The 13,222-nt window shown below is 41.0% G+C and overlaps 1 protein-coding gene across 10 annotated transcripts in view; it reads right to left on the bottom strand.

Annotated features, from left to right (window-relative positions):
- piezo2b (piezo-type mechanosensitive ion channel component 2b) overlaps positions 1 to 13,222 on the bottom strand; it is a 574,856-nt gene that overhangs the window by 9,418 nt on the left and 552,216 nt on the right. For 9 of the 10 annotated variants that reach the window (XM_073047092.1, XM_073047145.1, XM_073047131.1 and 6 more), the window contains 5 exons: positions 12,377 to 12,524; positions 9,838 to 10,026; positions 5,716 to 5,808; positions 4,321 to 4,493; positions 2,680 to 2,793 (listed from right to left, as the gene is read on the bottom strand). In XM_073047092.1, coding sequence (XP_072903193.1) covers positions 2,680 to 2,793; positions 4,321 to 4,493; positions 5,716 to 5,808; positions 9,838 to 10,026; positions 12,377 to 12,524 — 717 coding nt within the window. Of the gene's footprint in view, positions 1 to 2,679; positions 2,794 to 4,320; positions 4,494 to 5,715; positions 5,809 to 9,837; positions 10,027 to 12,376; positions 12,525 to 13,222 lie in introns of those variants that run through there. The other variant, XM_073047154.1, reaches the window with a different exon arrangement.

The raw sequence follows: 13,222 nt of genomic DNA, 5'->3' as shown, positions 1-13,222 counted from the left end.
AGATGGGGTCAGTTGTGCTGTGAGGATTACATTCCTTGACTTCTCTAGTGCCTTTAACACCATCCAGCCCAAGATCTTAAGGCACAAACTAACGGAGATGGGAGTAGACTCTCACATGGTGGATTGGATAGTGGACTACTTGACAGATAGGCCTCAGTATGTGCGGTTGGGAGACTGTAGGTCTGACACGGTGGTCAGCAGCACAGGGGCGCCGCAGGGAACCGTACTCTCTCCGGTCCTGTTCACCCTGTACACATCAGACTTCCAATATAACTCGGAGTCCTGCCATGTGCAGAAGTTCGCTGATGACACGGCCATAGTGGGGTGTGTCAGGAATGGACAGGAGGAGGAGTATAGGAAACTGATACAGGACTTTGTGATATGGTGCAACTCAAACTACCTGCGTCTCAATATCACCAAGACCAAGGAGATGGTGGTGGACTTTAGGAGATCTAGGCCTCATATGGAGCCAGTGATCATTAATGGAGAATGTGTGGAGCAGGTTAAGACCTACAAGTATCTGGGAGTACAGTTAGACGAGAAGCTAGACTGGACTGCCAACACAGATGCCTTGTGCAGGAAGGCACAGAGTCGACTGTACTTCCTAAGAAGGTTGGCGTCATTCAATGTCTGTAGTGAGATGCTGAAGATGTTCTATAGGTCAGTTGTGGAGAGCGCCCTCTTCTTTGTGGTGGCGTGTTGGGGAGGAAGCATTAAGAAGAGGGACGCCTCACGTCTTAATGAGCTGGTAAGGAAGGCGGGCTCTGTCGTGGGCAAAGTACTGGAGAGTTTAACATCGGTAGCTGAGCGAAGGGCGCTGAGTAGGCTACGGTCAATTATGGAAAACTCTGAACATCCTCTACATAGCACCATCCAGAGACAGAGAAGCAGTTTCAGCGACAGGTTACTATCGATGCAATGCTCCTCAGACAGGATGAAGAGGTCAATACTCCCCATTGCCATTAGGCTTTACAATTCAACCGCCAGGACTTAAGAACTTTTTAAAAGCTATTATTAATGCTTTTTGAGATAGTGATTTAGATGCATATCATATTTTTTACTGAGTTAAGTATTGTATGTAATTAGTTTTGCTACAACAAGTGTATGGGACATTGGAAAAAAAGTTGAATTTCCCCATGGGGATGAATAAAGTATCTATCTATCTATCTATCTATCTATCTATCTATCTATCTATCTATCTGATGAAATGGCAGAGCACACTCAAAGGACCGAATAGTCTTATTCTGCTCCTGTATTTCATGGTCACTGAGAGTGCTACAGTGCCAAAGGTGCAGTTTTTCCAAATGTGGTAATCTGACAGCCATTTATTGATGCAATGTGAGCGCCTCTGGAAAGAACTTCATTTATTTTCATGGGAGATCTGAACCTATAGGATCAGGTTTATCATCACAAACATTTGTCATAAAAATTGTTGTTTTGTAGCAGCGATGCAAAACATAAAAATGGTTATAAATTACTTAAATCCATAAGTGGTGCAAAAGACAAATAAATGAGGTAGTGTTCATGGAATGCCAACAGGCATGAACTCTGTGAAGTTCAGACCATTCGATCCAAGTATTTCTTATGCTTTTGTGTTAGTTTATAAGGTAACTGTATCTGTTACTGGGATTTCCACAGGTTGAGTGAGGAAGAAGGTGGAATTTATTAAGCTGGGAAATTTGGAGTTAGCTACTTTGGTAGGAAATGTGAACATTTCTGCTTTTTAGAGCAAGATTGCAAATTGATAACCTTTGAAGGGATGATGAGGTGTTGGTGCATGAATCAATAAAGGTTAACATGTAACATGAAAATAAACAGGCTTTATTGTATATGTGGTGGAGTATAAGAGAAAATAAGTCTTCTTGCAACTGAATAGAGCATTACGCACAGGGAAGACAAAGTGCAGTTTGGTATCCCTCCTTAAAGAAAGGGGTATTTGCTAGTGCATGCATGTACCAGTGTACCTCAACAAGGAACACTACGGACCACCTCTTGCACTACCATGGTCTTATCTGAGTCTTTTTTGTTGCATTAATTCTTGTTTTTAACACAATCTCCCCTCCTCTCTTCATAGTCCTGTATAATTTATATTCTGTGTCCCTGTGATACTGCAGTAATCAAGGCTTGTGTTGTATCTGTATCTCATCACATTTATGCACATGACAATAAACTTGACATGACTTGCAAATGGGATGGTGGTTCAGAGGACTGATTCCAAAGATGAAGAGACCTATGATCCACAGCTTATAGGAAAATGGGGAAAAAAGAAATTGCATTTAAACATGCATTGTTCTTGTAGATTGGACAGGGGAGCTATTGGTAAACCATTATATTGGTAACCATCCTAATATTGATTGGCATCTCCTTAGTGCAAGGGGTTTAGATGGGATGGAGTTTCAGGAAGGTTTCCTTACGCAATGTGTAGATAAGCCAATTAGCGGAGAGGCTTACTTTATCTGGTATTGGGAAATGAACCTGGTCAGGTGTCAGATCTCTCAGTGGCAGAGCATTTGATGTAGCGACCACAACTCTATCTCCTTCACCATAGAGCTGGTAGGATTTATGAGCATTTGGACAGACACAATTTGATTAGGGATAGTCAGTATGGCTTTGTCAAGGGTAGGTTCTGCTAAACCCGATATGTAATCAAGAGGTAATTAATTAAAATGACTAACTTACACAGATTTGTTGCCACCTTCCATCAACTCCGCAAGCTCAGTTTTGGTTTTTGGTGGAACAGGGAATGATAATTTATTAGAAGCAGTTTCAGATTTTCCACCAAGAGTGATATTCCTGCAAGTTGAAAGAGTGTTTGTAAAGTACAGTCAGAATAGTGTAACTGGGCTATATTTTACTAAAGTAAATTTAGCAGTGAAAATGATGAAGTATTCTTATAGAGATTTTAAACATTTCACAAAGCTAAGGTATAAACACATAAAATGCAGGAGGAACTCAGCAGGTCAGGCAGCATCTGTGAAGTCAATGTATCAGGCAGGCTCAGACCACTCCTTGGGTCCTGGTGGAAGTTCTTGGCCTCATATGTCAACTGTTCATTCCTTTCCATAGGTGCTGACTGACTGCTGAGTTCCTCCAAGCACTTTTTATGTGCTACTCTGGATCTCTAGAATTTGCAGAATCGGTTGTGTTTAAGGTATAAACAAGGTGTCAAAAGTGGGAAGTGAAGTACCAGTGACGACAAGCTTCAGCAGATGTGACATTACATATGAAATAGAACCAGGAGTCGGTCATTCCAACAAAGATTATGACTGATCTTTTATCTCAGCCCCACTTCTCTGCATTAGCTTCATACTTTTATTCCCTTAATTGATCTTTGTCTTCAAAGAGCTTCTTGGATAGGGATTTTGGAAGATCCACCATCTTCTGACTGAAGAATTTTTTTTCTCTCAGTCCTGAATGACTGCCTCTTATATTGAGTCTGTTACCCTTGGTCCAAGAAAAACATCCCTGCAACCGCTATATCCAATTACCTACCAACCTGCATGTCTTTGAGGTGTGTGAGGAAAATGGGGAACCTGGAGCAAATGCACACAGTCACAGGAGAACGTAATCTCCACAGACAGCATCCAAAGTCAGGACTGAACCCGGGTCACTAGTGCTGTGAGCAGCAGCCCTTTCTCACCATGTGTAACACTTCCAGAATGGGAGCTTTGGCGTTTAGCCAAAAGCCAAATCAATCAGAGGTGGTTTCAACGAGAATTCCTTGATGGTGAGGTTTTAATTTCCCTCCTCCATGTCCTGCACATGCTCAGTTTTCCCAGCAGGTTTTGCATAATTTTGTACAAGTCCTTCAATGATGATTTCATTAGGAAGCAAAGTCAATCTGGGTGTAAAACAGGCCTAGTATGTGCATTATTCTCCTCTTCTGTGTTTCTGATTTTCTACCACAGAATATTCCTGCTTCCTACAATTCTGAATAGATGGGAACAAATGTATTTTTCTGAGACACTAGCATTATAGTTAGATAAATAAAATAATAAGATGTAACTTCTTTAACAAAAACATTTTATTTTAAATATGTTCATAACGAAGATGTAATGTGCTTTAAACTTGGAATTTTGAAATTGCCTGAGTTATGGTCTAATTTTCTAAGGGTTTCTCTAATCTGGCAAATTTCACTCTTTCAATTTATGTTGGTAAACCATTGAATAACATACATAAACACCAACATTCCTGGTCATAATATTTGAATAAGGTAACTATTTTATTCATACAAATCAAAAGATAATATTATACCACAGATGGTAACTCTAAACATGAAAGATGGTAGTGTATCCATAATGAGATATCTAACTAATTTACCTTTGAATAGACCAAGCAACAACAATGGAGACAGATGATGTGTTATCACTCAATCCTTCTATCATCTTAGATCGACTTGGTGGACTGATGGTCCAAAGAGAATTTGAATTTCCTTCAAGTTTTGCAATCAGAATGTCTTCTTTCATGTAGGCATCCAGGAACTGCAGAGCACCCTTTGGAAACACATAATTAACCCATCAGTCATTGAGAATTCCACCTCAAAGAGACTCATGTCCAGAAACATTGTCAGGTTATTTTTTTATCAACCAATATTCTTCTTTATCTGTGAGACAGGTTTGATTTATTTTGCATTGTCTTAAGATCTCTTTGAATTTCTAAGCAGTTCTCTTGTCTATATTCACAACTCCAAGTGCAAACTCCAAAGTGATCACATGGTTTCCTCAGCCAAGTGACATTGTAAGATATATAAGGCCAGTTTACACGGAGCAGCCTTTAAGGGCCAGGTTAAAATAAAGGAAGATGAAGGACAAGCAAACTGTACACTTTACTTTGTGAACACCCAAGTGATTACTGATGCATGTGAAGAAGTTTGTAGTCTGAGGCAATCTCACAAACTGACCACTATAAGGTGTAGAGTCAAATTTCGAGGACCACTGTTTATTACAGCTAATCTTTATAATCCCTGTGCAAATACAAGACCATAATGTCCTTACAGTAGAAGGCATTGTTCAGCAGTTAGCCCTCTACTCTATCACACCATTACTTTGCAGTTTTGGTGTCAATTTCACAGGTAGATCTAAAAAGGTGATGATGGTTCATCTCATCCTTTGCTGAGCTTTCAGGAAAGTGAAGCTACCCTATCTTTGAGAAAACTTGTGTCATCAACAACTCTGCCAGTAGGGTTAACTGGCTTCCATAGATGTATAAATGTGGAGGTAGCAAAGAGAACATGGAGGATCTCATGATAATGACTTGATAATATGCTGGGACTTAGCTACAATTCACTGGATACACTCCATTATTGCACAGGCCATTTGTTAAGAAAGAAAAGTTGCAGGGAGTAAACTGAGGGTGAGCTGACAATCCAGGAGATGATTAGGTGGTGTATTGGACCATCTGACCTGTGTTCAATGTGCACTGCTTTCATACGTACAGCAGCAATGCAGTGAAAACTGAGTGGGCTGACTGAGAGGTGGCAATCCCCTCTGCTAAATCAGCAGGCAAGAAAATCTACCAAAAACCAAACTAGTGCAAATACTGGAAATCTGAAACGAAAACAGAAAAAGATCATGATATTCACCAGGTCAGGCAGAGTTCATCAAGAGAAGAACAGGATTAATGTTTCAGGTTGGTGATCTTTTATCAGAACTGATATCCTGAAGAAACATCTACCCTTTAACTTCCATAAATAAGGATGATTTAATGATTACTTACAGAATTATCATGAAATTCCTTTAAAAGTCTATTGTACTCAGAATGATCCAAATCTTGCAGCTGGTTCTGCTGGGCACTCATTGTAAAGATGGGCTTGAAAAAAATACAAATGAATGACAAATAATCAAGGACAAAAGATAATGATTTTTCTTGTATTTGGGTGGTAAAAGTTTGCAAGCAATTCTTACAAGGAATTACATGGATATGAACAGACAATTAGCATTAAAAGGCATCCGTTGTCATTTATGTCAGATACTTAACCCCACTCCCCTGTTATGCTTCTTCGAGTAATATGCCTCCTCAACCAGGCCAACATCGGAATTGCCTCCCTATGATAAGGAAGTAAGCTTAGTATGCTGTCCTTCAGTAACAAAGAATATATAGGCCTTTTAACTCTCTCCTCCTTGATCCTAAGATAAGACTGAAAGTTGATCGTAGTTTTATGAGAAAAGAGATTTGAAATATGCTTTATTTCTTTGCCCATTTAACGGTTGGAATGGTTGCACAGTTTGTACTCTGTTGGTACTTGGATTAAGGGGGTGAATTGTTCTTCTTTATATTCCAAGAAGAATTAATATACAGGCATCATTCATACTTAAATTTATTAATCAGAAAATATACTTCTACCTTTTTGAAATAAGTTATGAGTGCAGTTAAGGCTCTCTCTCGGATACTAACAGTAGACTTATGATCACCAGTACACGTGAACAAGCTGACTTATGAATTTATGACTTTACAAATATTTTCTGATGAATTTTTCAACAAGTTCCCTAACTTGAATAGTATGGCTTCACCAATGAGTGCAAGAAAGAATCCGGTGATTTGGAGTTCGCCAAAGGGGTTGGAGCCGGATCACGCATCTGCGGTGTCAACTGTCCAGAGATCTGTACGGTGCTGGATTTGACGGCGTGAGGCTGCAGGCGTCTTTCTCAGGGAGAGAAAACAGGACATTTCCGCATGCTTTCTCTCTCTAGCTCTCTCCTCAAGCCACAACAAGCAGTCAGAGCTCTGAGTGCTGAGCAGACTCACTCACTCACTCCTTCACTGAGGTAGTGAGGCCAGCTGGCAGCCATTTGTCTAATGCCTGCTCTCTCTCCCATCGGAGCTGTTTCTGTGATCTGTTGTTTTTGCACATTTCTAACTTACAAAAATATCAGATTAGGAACAGTTTTTAGGAATGGGAAACCTGTCATAACCTGGGGCCAGCCTACATATTGATCCAGAATTTGTCCTAAGAATTTATTCCATATAAGATAGAATAGTACAGCACAGTATGGGCACTTTGGCCATAATGTTATGCCATACTTTAAACCTATTCGTCGATCTATCTAGCTCTTCCATCCCATATAGCCCTCCATTTTTTTTTCATCCAAGTCTCTTAAATGTATCAGCCTCTACCACCATCTCCAGCAGTGCATTCCAGACATTTACCACTTTGTCTGAAAAAAAACTACTTCTGACTTCTCTAGTCACCTGTGTGGGGAAAAAAAAAAACACCCTCTCACATAGAAAACCTACAGCACAATACAGGCCATTCAGCCCACAAAACTATGCTGAACATGTCCTTACCTGAGAAATTACCCATAGCTCTCTATTTTTTTGAGTTCCATATACCTGTCCAGGAGTCTCATAAAAGACCCTATCGTCTCCACCACCGTCAGCGGCAGTCCATTCCACGCACTCACCACTCTTTGCGTGAAAAACTTATCCCTGGTATCTTCCCTATACCTACTTCCAAGCAGCTTAAAACTGTGCCCTCTCATGCTAGCCATTTCAGCCCTGGGAAAAAGCCTCTGACTATCCATACGATCAATGCCTCTCATCATCTTATACACCTCTATCAGGTCACCTCTCATCCTCTGTCGCTCCAACCAAAAAAAGGCCGAGTTCACTCAACCTATTCTCATAAGGCATGCTCCCCAATCCAGGCAACATCCTTGTAAATCTCTGCACCCTTTCTATGGCTTCCACATCCTTCCTGTAGTGAGGCGACCAGAACAGAGCACAGTAATCTAAGTGGGGTCTGACCAGAGTTCTATATAGCTGCAACACTATCCCTTGGCTCCTAAATTCAATTCCACGATTGATGAAGACCAATACACTGTATGCTTTCTTAACCACAGAGTCAACCTGCGCAGCTGCTTTGAGCATCCTATGTACTTGGACCCCCAAGATCCCTCTGATCCTCCACACTGCCAAGAGTCTTACCATTAATATTATACTCTGTTATCATATTTGACCTACCAAACTGAACCACCTCACACTTATCTGGGTTGAACTCCATATGCCACTTCTCAGCCCATTTTCCCACCTTATCGATGTCCCACTGTAACCTCTGACAGCCCTCCACACTATCCACAACACCTCCAACCTTTGTGTCATCAGCAAATTTACTAACCCATCCCTCCACTTCTTCATCCAGGTCATTTATAAAAATCACGAAGAGTAGGGGTCCTGGAACAGATCTCTGAGGCACACCACTGGTCACTGGCCTCCAGGCAGAATATGACCCATCTACAACCACTCTTTGCCTTCTGTGGGCAAGCCAGTTCTGGATCCACAAAGCAATGTCCCTATGGATCCCATGCCTCCTTACTTTCTCAATAAGCCTTGCATGGGGTACCTTATCAAATGCCTTGCTGAAATCCATATACACTACATCTACTGCTTTTCCTTCATCAATATATTTAGTCACATCCTCAAAAATTCAATCAGGCTCGTAAGGCATGACCTGCCTTACATAAAGCCAAGCTGACTATTCCTAATTAGATTATGCCTCTCCAAATGTTCATAAATCCTGCCTCTCAGGATCTTCTCCATCAACTTACCAACCACTGAAGTAAGACTCATTGGTCTATAATTTCCTGGGCTATCTTTACTTCCTCTCTTGAATAATGGAACAACATCCGCAACCCTCCAATCCTCCGGAACCTCTCCCATCCCCATTGATGATGCAAAGATCATCACCAGAGGCTCAGCAATCTCCTCCCTCTCATCCCACAGTAGCCTGGGGTACATCTCTTCCAGTCCCCGTGACTTAATCCAACTTGATGCTTTCCAAAAGCTCCTGCACATCCTCTTTCTTAACATCTATATGCTCAAGCTTTTCAGTCCACTGTAAGTCATCCCTACAATCGCCAAGATCCTTTTCCGTAGTGAATACTGAAGTATTCATTAAGTACCTCTGCCATCTCCTCTGGTTCCATATACACTTTTCCACTGTCACACTTGAATGGTCCTATTCTCTCATGTCTTATCCTCTTGCTCTTAACTTACTTGTACAATGCCTTGGGGTTTTCCTTAATCCTGTCCACCAAGGTCTTCGCATGGCCCCTTTTGGCTCTCCTAATTTCTTTCTTGAGCTCCTTCCTGATAGTCTTATAGTCTTCTAGCTCTCTGTCATTACCTAGCTTTTTGAACCTTTCATAAGCTCTTCTTTTATTCTTGACTAGATTTACAGCAGCGTTTGTTCACCACGGTTCCTGTACCCTACCATCCTTTCCTGTTGACTGGAATGTACCTATGCAGAACTCCACACAAATATCCCCTCAACATCTCGCCTAAAATTTCCTCCAATAACTTTAAAAGGATATCCTCTGAATTAGCCATTGCCACTCTGGGAATAATATGCTGGCTATCCACTCTATCTATGCCTCTTATAAACTTATACACCTCCTTCATCACCTCATTGTCCTTCACTCCAAAGAGAAAAGCCCTAGTTCACTCAACCTTTCCTCATAAGACGTAATTCAGGCAGCATCCTGGTAAATATCCACTGCATCATTTCGTAGAACTATAATGACATGGAAGAAGCGTGTTCAGCCTACTGAACGTGCACTGCTCCTATTGTGCCAGTGATAGGCCAGCTTCTACTCTTGACCTTGCTGTTTGGAAGACATGATTGAATCTGCTTTCACGGCCCTTTCAGGCAATGAATCCCACATTATTATCATTTGGTATGCTTTTTCTTTATGTCACCCCAAATCACCTGAAATCTGTGTGCTCTGATTCTCAAAAGAAGAATTTCACACTATTCATGGTACTGAACATTTCTGCAACTATTTCCAGACCTTCACTTCCCCTAAGGAGAGCAATCCCAGCTTTCCCAACCTATTGCTTTACCTGATAGCCTCCAATGGTGATTGTAACAGAAACGTCCAAAGGTCTGTTTGTCACACCAGCAACGGACTTTATCAATGACATGAAAAGGAGTGGGAACCACACAATGCAGATTAACAAAAAGACGATGAGACCACCCATGCCATATTTTACGACCTTCTTTTTCTTCTGCCCTCGTGGCTGAGGGTATCTCTGCAATTAAATGCAAGCATTAGGTTAACAAGTTCCTACCACCACTCAGGCAGGAGGTTATTTTGCAAATACAAAATAATCAAAATCAGGTTTATTATCACTGATGTATGTTGTGAAATTTGTTGTTTTGTGGCAGCAGTACAGTGCAAGACAACAAACAAATAAATAGTTAAAAAGGAACAGCAAGGTAGTATTCATGGGTTCATGAACCATTCAGAAGTCTGATGGTGGAGAGGAAGAGGCTGTTCCTAGAATGTTGAGTATGCACCTACAGGCTCCAATACCTCTTTGATGGTGGAATGAAAAGAGGGAGTGTCTTGGATAGTCACGCTGAAAGCTGCTCTCTGGATGTCCTTATGCCCATGATGGGGCAGGCTGAGTTTGCAACTCTCTATTGTCTCTTTCAAACCTGAGCCTCCTTACTAGGCTATGATGCAACCAGCTGGAATGCATTTGTGACACCAAATCTCCTCAAACTCCTAATGAAGTATAGCCACTGGCTTGCCTTTTTCAAAGTTCAAAGTATATTTATTATCAAAACATGTATACATTATACAACCTTGAGATTTGTCTCCTTGCAGGCAGCCACAAAACAATGAAACCCAAAATAACTCATCAAAAAAAGTCAAACACCCAATATGCAGAGAGAAAAGATAAAACAAATAGTGCAATCAATAAAAGTAAGCAACTAGCATTCAGAACAAAAATGCGTCTATAGACACAAAACTTAGAGTAGTTGGAGCAGGCCACAACCTCAGTCTCAATTCAGTGCAGAGCCCAGTAAGCATCACCAAGCAGTGAACAGAACTGGTCTGACCCTTGCCTCTTGTCCTGACACCGTGTTGTTTTAATCCACTGTCTAAACATCGGGTCGTTCCTCGCATTGTCACCCAGACCCCGTTGCTCTGGGCCTGGACCCTGCAGTCACGTTTCAGTCCAACCCAGACTTTTTCAAATTAGCCTGCTACTTAGATCGATCAAACCTCGCTCTCAGTTTAGATGGACAGGCCTCGAATCTATTCCATTTGCTCTGACTTTACCCTGAATGTGCCTTGACCTCACCCTGATTTTCCCTCGGACATGCCTCAATCTTGCCTCGACCGCCACGCACCCGCCCACTCTGCCCCTAGACTCAGCTTCACCTTTGCTCGTCTCTCCATTGTTTGTGGGGATCGTTTACCATACTTTTTTGTGATTGCATTAATATGTTGGGCCCGAGATAGACCCTCTGAGATGCTGATACCCAGCTGTTCACCTTTTCCACTGCTGAAACCTCAACAGGGACTGGTGTGTGTTTCCTGGACTTCCCCTTCCCCAAGAAAAATCTGCAATATATGAACTCATGCAAAATGCTGAGAAAAATAATCATCAGGATTTTACCATTGTAACAGTCCTGAAATGAGTATACGTTTCATACTCATAACATGAATCTGACAACAACATCAGAATTTCCACATTGCATAATTTACCAAGCCTGCTGTTCATACTCCAGCAGTCCCTTGCAGCCTCTTCCAATGTATTCTGAGATCTGACAATAAACTCAAACATTTAAAAAGCATTCTTTCTTGCAAATGGTATGCTTTGCTGTGTAGGTACGAAGAATTTTTAATGGCATACTAAGTAATAATTAATGTATGACAAAATTCTGTGGACCTCAAAAAATAGGTTTTTGAATTTTATTACCCTCAAAATATACTGTAGCACATTTTAAAGTCATATTTTTAAATTTTGAGAGTTACTGATATTCCAGTTTCAACAACTTATGTAAATATTAAAACTACTGGTTGAAAATCTGTGTTTTCCTTCCTGGTTTGCTGTCAAAGTGGATTCTTCATTATCATTGGATGCTCAACCAGCTAGTTGCTGGGCACCAGTGTCACATCTGAACTGATACCCGAGGGTAGCTGGGATTGGACAGGTACTTGGCCAGTTTCTGCTGAAGTCATCATGACAGCCATCACTTCATCACTGACCACAACAGTAAAGAATGCACTTGTTTAAAAGGGACGTGAGCGGCAACTTCTTCACCCAAGGGTAGTCAGTATATGAAACAAGCTGCCTGAAGCAGTGGTTGTTGTAAGTACAGTAAGAACATTTAAAAGATACTTGGAGAGGTACCATGGATAGCAAAGATTTGGAGGGGTATGGGCCAAGTAATAATAGTGTAAATCTTAGTTGCCGTGGGTAAGGAGAATGGAAGGGCCCATTTCTGTGTCATATAACTCTGACTTTATGAGAAAAACCAGGAACCAGAGAGCCATTCGTGCTAAAAAGTATGACTTGATCAAAAGCTTAACAACAGTTATTACAAGGGGTTGATTTAACTGAGAATAATATGCAATTTTCTTACCTTTTCGGATTCACGCCAGCACTTCAAAACAAAAATATGGGCATAAATGTCCTCTATACAGATCCAGCTTGAAAGACTAAGGGTCGTGTCTGTCCAGACCCAGTCCATCACTGCTCTTAACTCAGTTAGGAAAGGCACCAGTCGGAATCTGGGGAGACCAGGTTACAATCAGAATGCAACAGACGAACAACACTGCATAATTCATTGATGTCAGAATCAGATTATTATCACTGTACGATGATTTGTTGTTTTGGGGTAGCAGTACAGAGCATGTAGTGCTCTATTTTATGAGCAGGATACAGGATGCATATTACATAACACAGAAATCTGATATGAGTGCCGAGCCAGGAGTATTCAGGTACTACAAGGGCCTCATTGATGGTGAGCTGCCAACCAGAGATGGAGTGAACTAAAACTCACATTGCTAATCTGTGACTCCTACTGAAAGGATCACAGAGATGAAACCGGTGCTTTCCATTCAGAATAATCTAGCAATACTTCTTACGTGGCTTCCAATTTCCTTTCATCTTGCAGTTAAAAGAAAACGAAGGGTGTAATGATCTGCTGATTCATTCCTACTGGTGAAGCCCAATTTCACCATTATTTGTGTATAGCATTTAGATTAAGTCTGCACTTCAAAATGCCGCATCATTGGGTAGCCTGCCTTCTAACTCTCTGATCCGTTTGAAAAATGGCCATTTGGGTGAGATGCCAGAACAGTGGCTATAAAGTGACACACTGTATAAGATTACAAATAACATTACTTAATTCTATGATTGCTACAATACTGTGTACAAATTCAGAAGAAACATTAAAAGGATAAATTATTTAAAAAAATACTGATAT

This window comes from Hemitrygon akajei, chromosome 1, assembly GCF_048418815.1.
Source record: "Hemitrygon akajei chromosome 1, sHemAka1.3, whole genome shotgun sequence".
Classification (NCBI taxonomy): Eukaryota; Metazoa; Chordata; class Chondrichthyes; order Myliobatiformes; family Dasyatidae; genus Hemitrygon; species Hemitrygon akajei.
This window is presented reverse-complemented; position numbering and strand designations above follow the sequence as displayed.